Genomic DNA, 20706 nt, shown 5'->3' with positions numbered 1-20706 from the left:
AAACATGCAAAAGATCTTTGGTTTAAGACCAGGAGGCATAAATTCCTAGAAGGGCTGCATCAGGAAGGGGATCCGGCATAAAAATGTGCTGAATCAAGCACACGGATCCATGTCTAAAAATAAGGGAGCACACGAAAGAAGAGTATGGCTGGACAGAGGGATTTCTTATGAGTCCTACTTTCATTATTTTTTTATGTCAGTAATGACATAAAATTCTGTAACAGTTTATACTGAATAACAGATTTTGATCTTGCAAGTCCGAGTTAACAGTGTCAACAGTGGTCAGACTGATCAAATGATAAAGGCCATGTTTTTACGAATGATTCACTTCTGCCCATGATCTGACCTGATCTTCACTGATCCCAAAGTTTGCTACAGTGCAACTCTTTCTACACAGTCGGGGAAATAATTAACAAGATTAGGAATCCCAGCAGCCTTTCTTACCTGCGACACCAGCCCACTGGCCAAATGCTACAATCCGGTAACCATTAGCATCAACCATCTTCTCATAATCAATGAGCCTGATCTCCTGCACAGACAAAAGAAACTTTGTTAGTGTTTTTGAAGAGTGTGAATTTAAATGGAAAATGAAATCCAGCCTTCGGCAGAGTATGCTGTATTTCTTTATTTACTGTACATCAAAATCATTAGTTGAGTAGCAACTAAGGATGGGTATCGAAAACCGGTTCTTGTTGAGAACCGGTTCCCACTGTTTCAATTCCTTGGAATTGTTTGCCATTTTCGCAAACAATTCCCTTATTGATTCCAGTTGCCCCGAATGACGTCACCACGTTGCAGAGCATCATTTACCTGGCAGGAAACATGGCGGCTCAAACGCTAAAAAGTTTGGTTATACTTTATGAGAACGGATGACAACAGGGCAACTTGCAATACTTGCAAAGTAGATATTTCATTTAAGGGAGGAAACACTACGAATATGCAAAAGCATTTGCTCACAAAACACGCGATAACCTTAAATGAATGTCGTGTTTTTAATTCCGCTACGGACTCGTGAATCTCAATCCAGCAGCAGCGGTAACGTTTGCACATCCTCTCCCGTTAATGCAGCAGGTAAATAATCAACTAACAGTGCATATTATGTTAGCGCAATCTGCCTTATTACAAAACCTGCCATTACTGTGCATTTAGGTGACCATGATGAGAGAGACAGACAGAGTCTAGCTGGCTCAGATGCTGGCAGTTGTCACTGCAGTCTACCAGTAGCGTCTCCTTTCAGGCCAGGATAGACGAATGTCACCGAGCAGTGACTAAGTTTGTGGTAAAAGGCTTGCACCCATTTGCCACAGCAGATGCCCCCGATTTTCGGTAAGTGAATGTGTTTAATTGTAGGCAGGGACATTACTGGATATTCTTGTGTAATTGCTACAGAATAATTTATGTTATACTTTGTTATTGCTACAGAAGAATGTTTATTTTACATTTACAATTTTTTTCCTGGGGACCCTGTGACACCCCACTGAAAAGCCGTAGGCTGTGGATCTCTTAAGATCTCACTGCTGGGTTTGTAAGGCCATGTTACTCCTAAATTTCTATCTTGTTCAAAGAGAAGATATAAAACAAAGTTCTAAGCTAATCGACCTTAGTGTTCTCCTTTTTTAAAAAGAATCGATAAGAGAATCGATAAAGAATCGAATCGTTAAACAGAATCGAAAATAGAATCGGAATCGTGAAAATCTTATCAATACCTATCCCTAGTAGCAACAGCTAGAAATCTGAATCAGTTTTCATTATTTGTTGAGAAGTTTGGACACATAGTCATTTATGGGTTTTCTTTATTTATGTCTTTATTATTTATTTTGCATTTTAGTGTATTTTGTTTTTAGATTTTTCAAAGTGAATACCAATCATTTTAAACTCCCCAACACCTGTGGGAAAAACTCCTATGCTCCGATCCCCGTCAAAAGTAATTTCTCTCTCAGATATATAGTAGACTCCTTTCATCTGTTTATTCCTCACCATCCAATGTTAAATCTGCATGGGAGAGAGAGCTGGGAATTAGCCTGAACAAGTGTTGGAATGTAAACCTCGATTCACACCCACCTCTCTTTATACAATTTCAGGATTCACCTATCTAAAGCTGTCTATCAATTTTTTATACTTAAAATCAATAGCTTCAATAAATGTCAAGTTTTACGTTACCTTTCTCATATATCGATTAGTCAATTGGAGTTCTTACCATTTATCTTATTATTGTTTTCTTTATTAATAAATTCACCTTATTATTGGCAACACAACACCTACTCTTCTTCTGGAAAACAGTGCCCTGTACCACACTCAGTGGCTCCGTGAAGCAATGTCTTTATTTAATCCAATTTTATAATCCTTGATCAGTCTCCTGATAGTGATCCCAATTTCTTGTCCTCCCACCTTTCCAAATCTAATAAGTCATAACCAATGGATCTTTTATTGTCATTGTTTGGACTTGTGACTAAGATTGTTTCACCCTGTCAAACCGCGTTAAATCTAATTTAACTTAATACAATTAAATGAAACAAATAGTAACTCAATCCTACATTGATTAGGACACTCCAAAACTTTGATTTTGTATTCTTTGATCCATTCAGAGGTAGACTTGCTGGTGTGTTTTGGATCATTGACCTGCTGCATAGCCCAAGTGTCCTTGAGTTTCAGGGCACAAACTGACAGCCAAACATTCTCCTTCAGGAAACAATCTCCTTTTTCAGTAAAGAGCCGAATTCATGGTTCCATCAATTATTCCTTTTGTATAGTTTCACTGGTTCTTCTATACTTATACTAAATAATTTTCATTACTTTATATACCACTTCATTTAAATATGACAACTTAATCTATAATAATACAGAGTAACAGATTTTATTTATATTCTATATTAACGAATCAAATCATGCAAATCCATGTCCCCCTTTAAGCAGTGATTACATTGTGCAACATGGATGGTTGTAGACATCATAAGGGTGAAGTCAACCATTTGGCTACATGTGCAATTTTTGCATTCTAATGGTAAATCTCTACAGAAGTGTCTGCCCATAAAAAAAAAACAAAAAACAGGAAGATGAGCAGAAATCAGCACAGACTGTCATGCTCACTGTCTGATGACAATGTAGCTTGCCATCACCAGTGTGTGAATGTGTGTGTGAATGGGTGGATGACTGGATATGTAAAGCGCTTTGGGGTCCTTAGGGACTAGTAAAGCGCTATATAAATACAGGCCATTTACAATGATGTTTAGACCCAAGGAGAACCCAGGAGATATAAAGAATAATCAAGGTTTTATTTCAGTCTTACCCTCACATACTGTGAGATGCGACTCTCTACTGAGAGAGGACCGCTGCTGTCAGGCTACAGCAAGTTCATGAAAAACTTAACAGACGTAAAGCTTGTGAACTATGACAGCTTTGGTTTTAACTTGATCTTAATCCAGTTTTGGTGTTAATGTGTCAAAAAATGAAAACAGTCATTGCTGGAAACAGTTAACAAGCTTGTTTTCATTAACATTTAAACTGTCTGTGTCACAGTTCTGGGGCGATTCGACCCAGCATTTTGAGTTTATTATGTTTTGGTTTATTTTTTGAATGATGGGTTCTTTATGTTTCTCTGGTGCTTTGTTGATTATTATTATAATCTCTGTTTCAGTTATTCTTGTTAAGAGATTAGTTCTTATGTTTGGTTTTTCTCTGAATTATGATTTGCTTGGGTTTTGAGTAGTGATTCATGTTTCCTGTTTTATTGTGAAAGTCTTTGTCTTATGTTAGTGTGTGCAGCTTTGTTCCCCCTGTCTCATCAGCCCTGATCTCTCCCAGTTGTGTCTCCCTCCTGTTGTCCATTCCCTCATCATTACCCTGTGTAAGCCCTGTGTTTTCCCGTGCTCGGTGTCGCGTCGTACCCTCAGATCCTGCCTGTGTGTTCCAGTTAGTGTTTTCATGTTTGGTTTCTTTTTTGTTGGTGCCAGCAATAAAGCTGTGGTTTTCAGTTATATCTCCGTCTCAGAGTCATGCACTTGGATCCACATCTCCACCAGCCCGCACACAGAGCCCTGACAGTCTGAGCAGGTGATTGAAAGGACTGAAATTAAAGGTGTTGGCTTTTTATCCCAAAAATTGATCACATCACGTGTGTGTGTGTGTGTGTGTGTGTGAGTGAGAGAGAGAGAGAGAGAGAGAGAGAGAGAGAGAGAGAGAGAGAGAGAGAGAGAGAGAGAGAGGAGAACCTGCAGGTCTCTACTGCTGTTGGGATTGAATCACAACAAAAATAAAACACATGCTGGAAAATGGAAAATGTGTGTCAGGCGAGTCTTGGTTTCAGGTTTCAACACTCATGCCTGTCATTGACCTTGTGAAGAGTGATCATAGAATTGCTTCACTTTGTCTACAGTGCTTGAACTGAAACTTGAGAAGAGTTCAGCTACTCAAGCAGCAACATCTCAATTAATCGATTTAGGTTATTAAAATATTCACAGAGAGCAACATAACTGCTTGTGGAATTTTGCTCCCAAAACAAAACAGCCAATCACTGCAATGAATAATCAGTCTGTTGTACATGAATAAAGTTTGTAACCAGCAGCTAGTTTGGTGATCAGAGCACAGTTAGCTTGCATTACATTTTTTGTTGTTGCTTATAATAGTCCTTTTAACAAAGACAACCCCAAATGACAGGTGCAACCACTGTCAAGTGTTGAAGCAACACGTACATCTAAATCCTGCCTTAAACCCTCACGCTGTTGAGTTCTTGAACCTAGGATCTTCTTGCTGTAAGGAAAAAGTGCTGACCACCACACTGCCCACCTTTGTCTTTGACTAAGCATATTACTTAAAAAAAGAAAAACTCATACCGTTTAAAAAAAGTTATTTCAAGGCTAGCAAAAGAAGAGAAAAGACACCAAAGAATGCTTGGGAGGAACTTCTTGTACCTCAGATAAATACAGACTTTCCCTGCATCATTTACAGTTGTATACTGGAAACAGGGCTGGGCAATATGAGGAAAACATAATATCACAATGTTTTTGGCTATATCACAATCTATATCACAATATGTTTAAATAGCCTCCAAAAACAAATGTTATTTTCAATCATATAGTGCCTAAAATTGCACTGGTATACTCATTCAAATCGACCACTCAATATTTTTTTCTACTTTGAATAAAAAAAATCATGTTTTAACCATCAGTTGCACACAGAGGTTTTTTTTTTTTTTTACAGATGACAATACTGTCACAGTAAGTCTCTCTGTGGTCAACACTAGACCTTTAACAAACAAAAGATCATAGCAACAAAAATTTACAGCAAGCAAGAATTCATGAGACAAAACAAAACAGTTAAATTAAAAAGGTTCTCTTTTGTGCTTCTAACCTATAAGGTTATTATAAAAAATGTGATCACCTCAAATTACAGAAACATAAGCCTAGACAGTGACTAAAACAGAGTGACCAAGAACAGTCGCAGGTGTCACAGCTGGTTCATTTAACGTTTTCTTTGGTGTGTGGGGAGACGCTGACATGCAGAGTTTAAAACAGGCTTCATTTTGCAGTGGATGACTTTTCAGCTGGTGGAATACATTTGTGGTGCTGCTACCTTTTGCGGCAATATTTTTAGAGGATGTTTTGCAAATTACCACATTTTGTTCGACACTGTTGTGAAATCTAAACGACAGAGAGTCTCATTATCTCACTCATCTAAAACTCCTGCTGTCGCCATGTTTTTCCCCACCTGGTAGTATATAAACACTAGGGGTGCAACGATACTCGTATCGATATTGAACCGTTCGATACAGTGCTTTCGGTTCGGTACGCATATGCATCGAACAATACAACATTTTTTAATTTATTTTATCAACTTTCCTTCTGACGATGCTGTCTGTGTTGAGCGCTCAGTGAATCTGCGCTCGACAGTGCAGCCTAGGCGGAGTAGTCGAACGCAGATTCAGTGAGCGCAGGGCAAGCTAGCGAGACAGAAGTTAAGCTCTCCTTGCAACATGGCAAATTGAACCTCCCCCACCCTCATTCAGATCTGGCGTTTGGAACTATTTTGGTTTTCATGTGACGTATGACCCTGAAGGTAAGCGCTAAAGTAAAACAGTATGTCGGATGTGCCACGCAATGCTCAATTACATAAGTGCACATAAGTGGTCAGCAGGTGCGCATTCGCTGTCAAAATAAAAAACATGCACAAGATAAGAAGTTGCAACGCGTGTTTGCGTACATAAGATTTTCTGGAGGAGGACAGACATTTGTTTAGAACTCTTAAAGATGTCGAAGAAGCTCCTTTAAGCAATTACTGTGATGTTCCTCCACCTCCAAAGAAATGTCAGAAGGAGTCCGAACCACAAAAGAAGCACGTATTCTCGGAAAAGTAGTTGCAGGAGGTGAGCTGGCTTCAAACAAATGATGAACGAACAGATGTGGTGCGGAATGTGCCGTGAAAATTTAATAAATGACAAATTAAAAACGTATGAACATTTTTTTTGTATCGAAAAAAATATCGAACCGTGACACCAAAGTACCGAACCGTGAATTTTGTGTATCGTTGCACCCCTAATAAACACACATGCTCAGTGCAGTGTGTCAGGTAGAAAACTTTCCGGTTAGGAGGGGGGATTAATGATGTAATTCGCTGAGAAAAAAAACTCAGCGAATTAAATGCAGACAGCTTAATATTGCCATGGCAATTTATACTTGATGGTTACGATAAAGCCATTTTAACCATCATATTTGGAAAAACTCGTGATACCATCAAGTATATTCGATATATCGCCCACCCCTAACTGGAAACATAAATAAACTGACTGAAAAGCAGGACCACTGCAGGGTATTTTAGGGCTTACCTTTTTCAGTACGTCATCCAAGAGCCCCATGTTGGCTTCCTGAGCTTTAATGGTGTGTGAGAAAAAAGCGTACGTCTTCTTGGGAATGATCTTCTCCTCCGGCGGCCTCTTCACTCCAATTATCAGTGATGCATCTGAAATGTTCTCCTGAATGATAGCCCCTGCCTTCATATAGTACTGAAAGAAAGTACGGTCTAAATGTTATGGCTTACAAAATGTTTTTAATGTGTCTTCAAGTTTGTCTGTATTTTTAGTCCCATAAGCTATACATTTTATAGGTACAATATGTTTTTAGATGAAGCAAAGACGCCTAAAAGTCACCAAATGTAAAATCGCTAAATACTAGCCAAAAAAATTGATTCTGTTAATCTGGACGTAGCATTTTTAGTGGAAGAAACATTTCATCACTCCCCCGAGTGACTTCTTCAGTCTTAGCTGACTGCAGGTTTCCCAATCCTTATAAACAGTACATTTGCACAATGACTGAAACTAGAACCACTGACAAATAATGAGCTGTGAGGTCAGCTTGATCATTACTATGCAAATTGTCATGACCACTGATCAACAACCACTGCTCAAAAACCATTAATCTATGGTCACTGCCATGAGTACAATTCACAGAGAGTTGGGGAATGGCTGCAATAACAGCATTGTGGCCTTAGGCCCCCTCCTTGATTCAGAGATGGTCTTTCCTTTTTCATGTAAATGGCCTCCTTGACTCCGCGCTCAAACCAGCGTTCCTCCCAGTCCAGGATGTGTACATCCTCATCATTGAAAGAGTGTCCACTGGCCTGTAGGTGTAAACAGACTGCGGTCTGATGAGTTAGCTCTTCGCTGTTGTGCCATCCGCTTTGCTAGAGGTTGTTTGGTTTTCCCGATGTATAAATCCTGGCAATCCTCCTGGCACTTAATAGAGTACACTATATTACTCTGTCTGTGTCAGGGGACCCGATACTTGGGATGGACGAATTTTTGCCGCAGCGTGTTTTGGGGTTTGAAAGTCACAGAAACGTGGCGTTTAGAGAAAACATGTCACAGCTGTTCCGATACTCCTGACACATAAAGGATCACTACGGGTTTTTCGCTTAGGCAGCAGTTGTCCTTCTCTCCTGGATCGGCTGGAGCTTTCTTTTGGCGCCTTCCCAGCTTTGACAAATGTCCAGCTGGGATAACCACATTTACTCAGGGCCTTCTTGATGTGCTGTTCTTCTGCTTCCCTGGCCGCTGTGTCTGTGGGGATGGTGTTCACTCTGTGTTGTAGCTTCCTGATGATGCCCAGTTTGTGCTCCAGTGGATGATGAGAGTCAAACCTTAAATACTTAAAAGCTTTTTGGTTTACGGTACACATCAACTTTTAAATGTCCCTCATTACTGATGGAAATCTTACAGTCTAAGAAGGCTAACCTGCCACTTTTCATATCCTCCCTGGTGAATTTGATGTGTTGGTCCACTGAGTTAATGTGATCCGTGAATTGTGGTACGTCCTGAGATTTGATTTTCACCCAGGTGTGATCCACATACCTGAACCAATGACTTGGTGGCGTTTCAGGGTAGGATAACAGAGCACTCTGTTCCATTTCTTCCATGTACAAGTTGGCCACAATAGTTAAAACTAGGGAGCCCATGGCACACTCATGTTTCTGCCTGTAGTAGTGATCCTTGAATGTGAAATATGTGGAATGAAGACATAGTTCCAAGAGCAAACGTACTTGGTCGGTGAACATCAAATGAAACCATCTGCCTGCATAATGACAGCTCTCATCTTCTCAACAAAATCAAAAGTGTTCTGCATGGTGTTCAGAGCTGCTTACCAACAGCTTGAGGATCAAAGCCAGAAACTTTGAGATGTTATAGGTGACCGAGTTGATTATACAGACAATGGGTCTTAAAGGTAAACCCTCTTTATATTATTGATATTATTATTGATATTAATGATCAAGAACCTCACCTCAAAGGTCATTGATCGTCAGTGGTGCTAATTTCAGTCATTATGCAAAGGTACTGTTTATAACGTTGAGGAAACCTGCATTCAGCTGAGACTCAAGGAGTCACTTGGATGAGTAACGAAACGTTTCTCCCACTGAAGACGTTATGTTCAGATGAACAGAATCAACTTTTTGGGATTTCCTTACTTGTATGATCGAGCATGCGTCAAGATATTAAATACTACCTTCATAGATCTGAAAATCAAAACAACACCACCTGAAGAAGTGAAAATTAAACAAAGTATTCCTTCTCTCACCTTCTCGTGAATAGCTCTGCGGTTGGATGGCTGTACCAGGACTTTTACGCCAGCATTTGTGAGTTCTTTGACATGTCGTGGTGCCAGTGGCGCCCTCCTCTCCCAGGGATTGACATCCTCGCGACGTATAGCCATGATGGCCCTGTGGTGCTCATAGCGCCGCTGGGCCCTGAGACTGGTGCACATTCCCTTACCTTGATGATGGAGGATTCGGAACATGACTTCACCTCCTCCTGCCTGAATTAAAAGAAGAGAAACAGAAATAGAAAGGGCAACCTGTGACGAGGCTAGGGAGAGTGTGGCTGAAAGGTCAAAAAATTTGCTGCTGGGAGAGAAGTGACATGAGCTCACAAGGAAGCTGTTCTTCCAGACCAGGAATCATATTAACATGTTATAACATTTAAATTATTTTTAACAACTACAATACTTTATTATTATTGATAATACTCACTTCAGTTTTATTTATATAACACCAAATACCTCAAAGTGATTATTGTTACTTTATCATTATTATGATAAGGTAAAGACCCTACAATAATACAGACAAAAACCCCAGCAATCAAATAATTCTCTGAGCAAGTACTCTTGTTCTATGGCCTCACCAAACTCCTTCCACACCCGAGCTTTTGTTTCAGCTGCCAGGCATTCCCATCAAACACTTTCTATATGTATGGGTGCATCCTCCCTTACAATCTGATCTACCTGACCTGACCTGCAATCTGGGGTGTTTTGGTGCCACATGTACTTATGGACCGTTGTGTTTGAACTAGAGATGTGTGTGACTAGTCGTTCATATGACTAATCGTCACTATTGTCACTAGTTGGAACTGAGGATGGCACGATGCCACCTTTTTATTTTAGATACCGATATTTTAAATTTGGATATCTGAAAAACAAAGGAAGTGCAATATCAGCATGAAATGGTGTTTATATTCAACAAACAATTGTAGAATGGACCCTTGTAGGCTTAAAGGCATCATTTAACATCAGTTGTTTTTCTTGTTTTTCTGTTTTGAGTATAATTTTAGGTTGTTGCCTAAGTCATTGTTGAAGTCTCCCAGTAGGACAAGGGTGTCAGCAGGTGGAGCACCCTCAAACGCCCCACCAAGTGACTCCAAGAACGCTGGGTATTTTAAACTGTTCTTTGGCACATAAATTCAAATGACAGTCAGTGTTCCGTTTGGGTAAGTGGAGCAACCCTCTCATGCACAATGAGAACCTCAGTGTACTGGTAGCAAATTGATGGGATACAAGAATACCCACCCATGGATATTCTGGGGTTGCCTCTCACCGAGGGCAGACTGAAACAGAGCCCATTACAATAGTTCCCAAGCCCAAGCCACGGGTCGAGGTGAGCCCGACTATATCTAGCCAGTATCTCTCAATCTCATGCACTAGTACAGGGCCCTGTCTCAATATGCATACTTGTGCGTATTCGTGATACGTCATCAGTCGGAGACCAAGTACTGTTCCAATTCAAAGTACGCATCAAGCCGAGAACGCAGAAAAGTCCCGGATGTGTTCTCGCTCCGCCCGTTTTATCGAGCATGCATCGGTGGGGACTTGTGTGGACTTGGTACAACTAAATATCCCAGAATGCATTTCGTCCAAAACTCAAACGCAGCAATGGCGGACGAGCGGGGTTGAAAACTTTTAAATATTACTCTTTCTGCGTCACAAAATAAACTTTTAAGTTATTTTCAAGCGAGAATGTAGCTGTGTAAACTTCAAATATTTACTCGATTTATCAAGATATCATATATTTCCAAACGCGCTCCGACGTTTTCGGAGACGTCTGTGACCTGCCAGCTCCAAAGAAAACAGCGAGGTCGAGGATCATTAGAGCCGGCGAGAACAGCGGACTCCCGGCACATTGTTTTCAACCCCCCCCCCCCGCGGTCTTTTCGCTACTCAGGTTAAACAAACCCCAAACCCCAGCAGCTGTCTATTGTACTAAAATAAAAATAAAGGCGTTCTAACATCTCACCTGCTTGTTTTTATTAAGACATACATGTACACTATTTTTATTAATAGAGATTTCGCTACTGAGGTTAAACATGATATATAAGTAACTTAGATCACTTCTAAATGTTAATGTTTGGTTTATTTCAGTGTTTTATTTGTTCCTGAGTAAATCGGTTTGTCTGTGATTAAAGTTAAGCTTCATAACATATTACTCACAGTTAAATTAAGAGGGGACAGCAGTAAAAACTCCGGACCTGTGACATCATCATGTACGCTGGTGTTCCAGTTGTACAAATCACGAGTCCGTGCTCATGTTCTCGGCAAGTCCGTACTCCCGTGCGGTCCAGGCAAGTCCGGTCTCGCCGAGAACGCGAGTACATACTTCCGTACTTAGAATTGAGAAAGGGCCCAGATTCCTTCCCCCACCAGCGAGATAATGTTCCGATACCCAGCCTCGATAGCCAGGGACTGGACCCCCAGTTTCCAACGATGATGGCAGCTACTTAGTTTTAATATTTCTCTTTCTGAGTCACAAAATAAACTTTTAAGATATTTTCAGGCAAGAAGGTAGCTGTGTAAACTTCAAATATCTGCTCGATTTATCAAGACATCACATATTTACAAAAGTGCTCTGACGTTTTCTAGGGCTGCTCGATTATGGCAAAAATGATAATCACCATTATTTTCAATGAAATTGAGATCACGATTATTTCACGATATTTATTTAACAATAACAATGCATTGAATAATTGCTTTAAAGATTGTCAAAAAATAATATAAAACAATGTGCAAATTCTGATAACCGTCCAAATGTTTGCAATATAAAAAATAAATAAAAAGATGTAAACATTAATGTTTAGTGAACTTCAAACTACTGCATAATATTTATGCATACAAATAACCAAACATCAAGGCAAGCTGTGTAGCCACACAATGCACAATTGCATCAAACTGACATTGAGGTATGTCAACTAAAGTTGCTGCCTGAACAAAAATAAAATTAAACACTGAAAGTAGTACCTTTTATAAGAAATAAATAAAAACTAGTAGGCCCGAGTCCCATACAATCTCAAAATGGCTCAACAAAACATGGTTCCTGCAACCTTTCAAAGGTTTTTAGCCAAAAACACCAGCCTATTGACATGATCAGGCTTCAGGGATGCACGCAGGCAGTTGACAACATTTCCACCAGTGCTAAAGACCCTTTCTGATGAGGCACTTGTGGCTGGGATGCAAAGATATTTCTTTGCCAGGATGGAGAGTCGTGGGAAGAGGTTCTGTGATAGCTTCCACCACCCCAGTGGGTCTTCCTCTGTGTCCAGGGTCCCTGCCTGGAGGTAGGCCTGAAGCTCAAAAGCTATGGCCTGGTCCAGTTGAAGAACATGTTCTGCACCTGGAGCTGTGCTGTGAGGGGCCTTAAAGAAGCTGCTTAGGCCCTTTTTCCTCTTCTTTTGGTTTTATGCACCATTATCAGCAACCTCCGTGTTACCAACGGGTGTCCCCATCACTATAGCCTCCTTTAATGGGACAAATATAAAATGACAGCAACACAGAATGAGGAACCAGTTTTATCTGTCTCGGGTTTGGCATTCTAAAATACAATCCTTAAATAATTACTATAAATAATGATAGATAGATGGATAGATAGATGGATAGATATATGTTTAGTATCTTTATAAATACCATGATGGACTTCATTTCCATTGTCAGTCTGGCTTTTATTGTCTCTTGGCTGACCTCGCTTACATACAGTGGGGCAAAAAAGTATTTAATCAGCCACCGATTGTGCAAGTTCCCCCACTTAAAATGATGACAGAGGTCAGTAATTTGCACCAGAGGTACACTTCAACTGTGAGAGACAGAATGTGAAAAAAAATCCATGAATTCACATGGTAGGATTTGTAAAGAATTTATTCGTAAATCAGGGTGGAAAATAAGTATTTGGTCACCTCAAACAAGGAAAATCTCTGGCTCTCACAGACCTGTAATGTCTTCTGTAAGAAGCTTTTCTGTCCCCCACTCGTTACCTGTATGAATGGCACCTGTTTGAACTCATCATCTGTATAAAAGACACCTGTCCACAGCCTCAAACAGTCAGACTCCAAACTCCGCCATGGCCAAGACCAAAGAGCTTTCGAAGGACACCAGGAAAAGTATTGTAGACCTGCACCAGACTGGGAAGAGTGAATCTACAATAGGCAAGCAGCTTGGTGTGAAAAAATCAACTGTGGGAGCAATCATCAGAAAATGGAAGACATACAAGACCACTGATAATCTCCCTCGATCTGGGGCTCCACGCAAGATCTCATCCCGTGGGGTCAAAATGATCATGAGAACGGTGAGCAAAGATCCCAGAACCACACGGGGGGACCTGGTGAATGACCTGCAGAGAGCTGGGACCAAAGTAACAAAGGTCACCATCAGTAACACACTACAACGGCAGGGAATCAAATCCCGCAGTGCCAGACGTGTTCCGCTGCTGAAGCCAGTGCATGTCCAGGCCAGTCTGAAGTTTGCCAGAGAGCACATGGATGATACAGCAGAGGATTGGGAGAATGTCATGTGGTCAGATGAAACCAAAGTAGAACTTTTTGGTATAAACTCAACTCGTCGTGTTTGGAGGAAGACGAATACTGAGTTGCATCCCAAGAACACCATACCTACTGTGAAGCATGGGGGTGGAAACATCATGCTATGGGGCTGTTTTTCTGCCAAGGGGACAGGACGACTGATCCGTGTTAAGGACAGAATGAATGGGGCCATGTATCGTGAGATTTTGAGCCAAAACCTCCTTCCATCAGTGAGAACTTTGAAGATGAAACGAGGCTGGGTCTTCCAACATGACAATGATCCAAAACACACCGCCCGGGCAACAAAGGAGTGGCTCCGTAAGAAGCATTTGAAAGTCCTGGAGTGGCCTAGCCAGTCTCCAGACCTCAACCCCATAGAAAATCTGTGGCAGGAGTTGAAAGTCCGTGTTGCTCGGCGACAGCCCCAAAACATCACTGCTCTCGAGAAGATCTGCATGGAGGAATGGGCCAAAATACCAGTTACTGTGTGTGCAAACCTGGTAAAGACCTATAGTAAACGTTTGACCTCTGTTATTGCCAACAAAGGTTATGTTACAAAGTATTGAGTTGTATTTTTGTTATTGACCAAATACTTATTTTCCACCCTGATTTACGAATAAATTCTTTACAAATCCTACCATGTGGATTCATGGATTTCTTTTTTCACATTCTGTCTCTCACAGTTGAAGCGTACCTCTGGTGCAAATTACTGACCTCTGTCATCATTTTAGGTGGGGGAACTTGCACAATCGGTGGCTGACTAAATACTTTTTTGCCCCACTGTATCTCAGTTTGAACCTTGGGTCCAGGACAGTGGCCATGTCAAGCAACTCTTGTGTTGGTGAGTCACCATACTTTTCATTTAGGTACTCCAGTATTCTCCTCTTGATGCATTTTGAGAGGTCTGTGTCATCATCTTGCTCAGCCAAGACTGAGTTGTTAAATAGGTGGAGTGTTGGTTTTATTAAAGACACACTCACATATTTCTCTTCAGAAAGTGCATCAGTGAATTCAACCAGAGGTCCCAAGGTCTTGTTGATGGCCTCAAGGACATCAATGTCCTGCCATGAGGGGATGAGGTGCCTGGTTCCTTTGTCTTGGGAGAGGACATGGGCAATGACCTTCTGCTGCTCAAGGACTCTGGAAACCATGGCCTGCCTAGATCCCCATCTGGTTGGACATTCAGTCTTTAAGGAGTGGTCTGGCAGTTTGAGGTCTATCTGTGCCTTTTTCAGCTCTCTCTTTTTTTTCCAACTGAATGAAAAGGTGCTGACCACTTTTTTGCAGACCCCCACTGCACGCTCAATCCTGTGATCTTTCATGGCTCTTTCTATAAGAACATAAAAAATATAAACAAGCATTATCAGGATGATGACTGTCATTTCTTTGAGTGTGAATGAATAAGAAAAAGTGATGGTAGCTTATTTATGTGTTTGTATAATTCATAGAAAATGTGTTTGACTGTGAGAATGAATAAAAGTATCTCTGAATTTAAATTGTTTTTCATTTATTATATTCATTCGAAGCATTATGTTGTATACTTATTGAAAGAAAATCACATTATGCATCATATTCAGTAGGAATTAGGCCTACTCACCTATGGCCAAATGTAATCTGTGCCCAAAGCACTGGAGCCTCATCCAGCCATTCAGTTCTGCAGCCAGTATGACATTTGCAGCGTTGTCTGTGGTTATACAGACGAGTTTACTCTCCTCCAGATCCCACGTAGCCAGTGCTTGTTTCAGACCTGCAGCTATGTTCTGTCCTGTGTGGTCTTCTGGGAAAAAGGATGTCTGGAGACATTTCGTTTTCATGTTGAAATCCATGTCAATGAAATGTACCGTGAGGCTCAAATACGGCTCCATGGTGCGGCTTGACCACAAGTCCGTTGTGGTGGCAAAATATTGGGCTGTAGGCACTTCCTTTGCGACACCATCATGACACTCGTCATATAAAGCGGGAATCGCCACTCGACTAAAATAGTGACGAGATGGCAAGTTATACCATTTGTCCAAAGTGTTGATTAGTTTCTTAAAGCCGGGGGTGTCCACTGTGTTAATTGAGCATTGGTCTTTGGCGAGGAAAAACGTTACCGTGTTTGTTATCTCCTTGTGTCTCTGGGAGCTGGTGGGATATTTAGTCGCGTTGTACATGGTAGCGTGAATGGAGGTCTGTGAGGATGAAGCATGTGTTGTTGAGGGTTTTTCTCTATGCTCCTTCATTGTTTGATCGTATGTCACTTTGTGAGCGGTCTTCAAATGATTGAATAAATTTGTAGTGTTGCCCTGTGGTGCAGCTACAACACCGTAGCAAAGTTTACACACTATATCGACTTGATCCACATCGGACTCCGCGAACCCATAATGTTTCCACACCACTGAAGTAGTTTTACCTCGCTTTTCAACCAACGGCATTCTTTCTTTAGCAGCCATTATCCTCTCCAAATAACGTCTGCTTAGCTCTCCTCAGATACTCTTAATTGATGTGACACGTGTTCGAAACGCAGAGAGGTGCGCTCGATTTGCCACCTCGCAAGAGTAAAGCACGAGGGAGGTGCTAATAATCGGCTCAGTCATTTTTAATGATCGTTGAAAGCTCAGATCGTAATCGTGATTAAAATTCGATTTATTGAGCAGCCCTAACGTTTTCTGATTAAACAGAAATGTGAGATGGTCGAGAATTTGTCCTGTTATATTTGAGGGAGCAAGGAGCAGACGGCTGAGTTTATTAAACTCCACCGAGACAATCTACAAATTTCATTAAAAGTTTAATAAACTATTATTTTGTCTTTATTTTTAGTTAGCACATACCTTAAACACTTCAAGTTGTAAGCTAATGATAGTTAAATAAGAGCAGACGCATGCTGGTGCAATAGGCTGTATGTTTTACATCCAATGGATGCATGATCTGATTGGTTGACTAATCACAAAAATAATCGGTGACTAGTCGACTATCAAAATAATCATTTGTGGCAGCCCTACATCCATGTACATACTGGAAATGACAGCTTCAACACGGCATTTAACCTTTCATTAGTCAACTGGCTTGATTCAAAATGCAAAAGAACCCACCCATTATTTTAGACACACTCTAGATCTTGTTCTGACATTTGGCATAGAAACTGATCATTTAACACTATTTCCTGAAAACCCTCTTTTGTCAATCCATTTCCTACTAACATTTACATTTACAATAATGGATTACACCTAGAGCTGGGCGATAGAACGATAATGATATGTATCGCGATATAACTTTTACTCGATAGAGAAATTAAGCTATCGCGATAGACCTCGCCGCTCTTGTCCTCTTAAAAAAAAAAAAAAAGGTCAGCCAATCCAAATCAAGTAGCGCAGAGCCGAACCAATCACAGCCACAGCGTCACGTCGCGTGACTTGTTACGTACAGCACAAGTGCCAAGCCGCACGTGTGTTTGTTTGGGAAGCAGCCAGCGGGTAATGGAGCCAGCGCGTAATGGAGGAAATGAGTGTGCCGACTAGAAAAATCAACCGAGCGTGACCGAAGAGAAAACAGATGATGGTTCCAACGCCGGAGAGATTGTCGAACGGAAGAGCCATAGAAGTTCCGTAGTGTGAAGGTATTTCGGCTATTTCAAGTCTGACAAAAAACAGAGTAGCGTGCACTGTAAATGTGCCGAAAGCAAGTCTGGAAATACAATAAACTGGTGCATGCGTCACACTGTGCGCCACGTTATTGTTTCGGTGAAATGAATTTCTACAATACTGTTACTGTTAATTCTACTCTCTGCAGTGTTTAAATGCTTACATATACACACAGTTACTGTCCCTCCACACATACGACTCGGTTCTGCTTCTATGCCCCAGCTTTGTTTACTTTTTCCCACCGAGGCTTCTAGACTTCTGATTGGCCAACATTTCTGCACGGTTAGGAATCTAGCGCCACCTGCTGCTTTGACATGTTCATAGCAGCGTTTTCCTTCATTTCTGCCTTTATGTGTGGACGGGATTATTTTTTAAAATGAAAACGGAAAATCTCAGTTTTCAAAAATACCCGTGTACGTGTGGACGTAGCCTCAGTCTCTGACTGGAAGCGCTAATTCGTCATTCGGCTTTTGTCAGACTAAAGTAACTGTTAAAACTGTTTGAAAAGCTAAGCTATACAACAAGGAGAGATTGAGAATTTCCTTTTAGTTCTCAGTTTATTTGATATTGACAAAAGTTAGTCAATTTTGTCTGTTCTTCTGTAAAACAAACTAAGATTTATTTTTAGAATTAATATTTTGTTTCTAAGTGGAATTGACAATTTAGTCTGTTTCGTTTGTTCTATTTTGAAACTTAAACGCTTTAGCGGCTGCCTTTTGTGTAGTTTGCAATATTTGCCTTTATTTATCTGAAAAAGTCTCATGTTCCTTAAGTACATCTACCCTGTTGAACTTATTATGGGAAATAAATATTTAAATAAAAACAAGCTGCTGATTATTTCACATTTTACTTGTGAGCAACGGCACATTTAAATCTTACAAATATAGTTATTTGGCTTATATCGTGATAGATATCGTTATCGCCTGAAATGAAAAAAACATATCGTGATATGAAAAAATCTCATATCGCCCAGCTCTAATTACACCACAATGGAATAGATTACATCACAGCAGATGTCTTTCTGAATGCGCTGTAACCAAGTTTAAGGATATAATTAATCCACTGATATCTTCTTCAATGCCTTCAATGCGGAAAAAATTGTAGAGCAGCTACCTGAAGCTACTCCCACAGAGGTTGATTATCTTGTTATTATTTTTACTTCTTCACTGCATTCAACTCTAGATATTGTAGCTCCTCTAAAAAAGAAACCCTCACATCAGAAGTACTTGACTCCCTGGTGTAACTCACAAACACGCACCTTAAACCAGAGTACTCCTAAGCATGAGAGGAAATGGCGTCTCACCAGTAGGGCTGCAGCTAAAAATGATTTTGATAGTTGACTAGTCTGCTAGTTTTTTTGTGATTAGTCAGTTAGTCAATGATTATTTAAATAACTCTTATCTCTGTGTCCTCTGGGAAAATATCCTGTTCTAGTTTCCAGTACCTCACCTGCTTAAGTCTGCCCACCTTAATATCACCCTGTTGTCTTGTCCCACGAAAAATTAAAATAATGACCTAGAAAATCAATTTGAAAAAAATTTATTTTTAACAATATTCAATAAGACTGTCAGAATAAAAATGAAATAAATACAAATATTAAGTAATACAAATTAAAATACTAGTAGTATTTAAACATAAAAAAATAATGTGTACATGGGAAACTTTAAAAAAAAAAATTTCCGTGTACAACCTTATCTTTTTTTTTTTTACCACTCAGTGGAACAAACCACATTTAATATTGTTACCAGACTGCGTTTTGTTATCTCTTGTAACTCTCCATTGAATCTTGGGCTTCAGTGCCTTATTGTTGTGAGGACTCTACATTAAGGCAAAAGGTTGGTAAACAATTAAAATGAATATACTTCACAACACTTTAAAACGATTAAAATGCATGTTTTGTCCTGTACTATTATTCTGCTTTATTCTGTATTATTTTTGATGTAACTGCCATTTCCCATGGGCCATGCCCAAGTCAGAGTAAGGCTAAACAACACCTCAGTGCATTTGCCAGACACTTTAGAAATGCTCCGGAAAACGTAAGAATAACAAAATTGGATGCTTCTGTTAAGTGAGCCTTAATTACCACGGCATATGAAGTACATTGCACTACTTTGTGATCGATAAGCTTGTTGAACACCACACAACACCAAACAATCATTGTCAAAAATCTAACAACACAGACACAGCAGTAAAATCAGTAAACGTATAAGTGGACCTCAGCGTTGATTTTAGCTAGCAGTGTGGCTTTAATCGACAGTCTGTTACCACATGAGTCAGTTCTGTTCAAAACGCTTAACATTTCAAGCGCTCGATAATGGGCTAGACGTGCTGCAGCTACCCGAACCCACCTTACTGACTGCTTTCTCTACACCACAACGGGTCCAGGCGATGAAATTTGGCGACTATTCACCGAAAACAGTGGAGGTGAGAAGACGTTCAACTTTACGCAGACACTACTTCGCACGCGCACAGGCTGAACCAAGCTACTTCCGGTCACTATTTCAAAATAAAAGTAAAAAGTAAAACCTCACGTAAGATGACAACATTCTACCGTACGTACCTACATGCAATGTGATACGTAATATAATCTAACGTAATGAAACCAGCAGAGGTAGAGGTCCTACAGGGTATGACCGTTAGTGTTACGAATGCGTACGTGCGTAAGATATGTAAGCTAACATGGGTAAAAATTACAAATATTATTTTTGTGCAGATTTTGAGGACTCACAAATGCGTGCATCCACAAATACGAAGCAATTTAATAACATGTAAACCTATTTTATGAATGCGTTCATTAAAACCTGGATAAATAGTGATTATTTACACACAACTTATTAAGTTCAGTTTAAAAGTTCTCTTAAAAACTCTTCTTTGCATGCAAACTTCTAAAACTTCACGTAACATCCATCTCGCTCTCTTAAAAAAACCTTAAATGAGTGTGCACCAATCGCCTGATACGCACAAGTCACGTCTCACGCCCACGTGGGGTTTGGAAGCACTGCCAGCTTCGCACAAATCCACAAATATAAGCCGCGTTCAATTCCCAGTGTAAAACTGGGACATCTGGCCTTTCACTGTTCTTCTGCATTTTTTTTTTTAATGAAGCGTTCCTTTTTTTTAAATATAAACAGAACAGCTTGTCGCCCATCTACCAGAAAACATAGTTTTAACAATTAGGCATTACACAGTAGCCTATGAAGGTTTATATATGTTTTAAATAATTTGCTGCTACATCCTGAAGTATTCAGGATTAGTCATTAAGCTAATTGTGGCTCTAACTCGGGAGGTTGAGCAGTTCAACTACTAATCAGGATTCAGTGCCTGCTCCAGTTTACCTGTCTCTAGTATCTAGATACTAACCCCAAGTTATCTCTGATACGTCCATCCAAGTATGTGTTTGAATATTAGATAGAAAGTACTTATGTAGAAAAAAGTTCTGCGTATAAATGGGTGAATGAGGCAGTTTGTTCGAATTGCTTTTAGTGCTCGGAG

The 20706-nt window shown here is 40.2% G+C and overlaps 2 protein-coding genes across 3 annotated transcripts in view; both read right to left on the bottom strand.

Moving 5' to 3' along the window:
* Nucleotides 1–19737, bottom strand: part of aass (aminoadipate-semialdehyde synthase) — a 101238-nt gene extending 81501 nt beyond the window's left edge. Inside the window, exons 1-4 of one of the 2 annotated variants that reach the window (XM_082540798.1) lie at nucleotides 19563–19737; nucleotides 9060–9296; nucleotides 6818–6994; nucleotides 445–529 (exon numbers count right to left, since the gene is read on the bottom strand). In XM_082540798.1, the coding sequence (XP_082396924.1) occupies nucleotides 445–529; nucleotides 6818–6994; nucleotides 9060–9278 (481 nt within the window). In that variant the 5' untranslated portion in view covers nucleotides 9279–9296; nucleotides 19563–19737. Of the gene's footprint in view, nucleotides 1–444; nucleotides 530–6817; nucleotides 6995–9059; nucleotides 9297–19562 lie in introns of those variants that run through there. The other variant, XM_082540799.1, reaches the window with a different exon arrangement.
* LOC309710927 (E3 SUMO-protein ligase ZBED1-like) lies at nucleotides 13691–19556 on the bottom strand. Its single transcript, XM_082540804.1, has 2 exons — nucleotides 15192–19556; nucleotides 13691–14924 (listed from the first exon to the last, which is right to left on the bottom strand). The coding sequence occupies exons 1-2, from the start codon at nucleotides 16024–16026 to the stop codon at nucleotides 14317–14319; spliced, it is 1443 nt and encodes a 480-aa protein (XP_082396930.1). The 5' UTR covers nucleotides 16027–19556; the 3' UTR covers nucleotides 13691–14316.
* Nucleotides 19738–20706: the final 969 nt, after the last annotated feature.

This window comes from Aulonocara stuartgranti (assembly GCF_965226115.1).
Source record: "Aulonocara stuartgranti genome assembly, chromosome: 7".
In the NCBI taxonomy this organism is placed as follows: domain Eukaryota; kingdom Metazoa; phylum Chordata; class Actinopteri; order Cichliformes; family Cichlidae; genus Aulonocara; species Aulonocara stuartgranti.
The sequence above is the reverse complement of the archived record's forward strand: the minus strand, read 5'-3'. Positions and strand labels throughout refer to the sequence as shown.

Coding starts and splice junctions, on each gene's coding strand:
- LOC309710927 (XM_082540804.1), bottom strand. CDS start 16,026: ATGGCTGCTAAAGAAAGAATGCCGTTGGTTGAAAAGCGAGGTAAAACT. Junction 14,925..15,191: donor CAGATTACATTTGGCCATAG/GTGAGTAGGCCT, acceptor ATGTTCTTATAG/AAAGAGCCATGAAAGATCAC.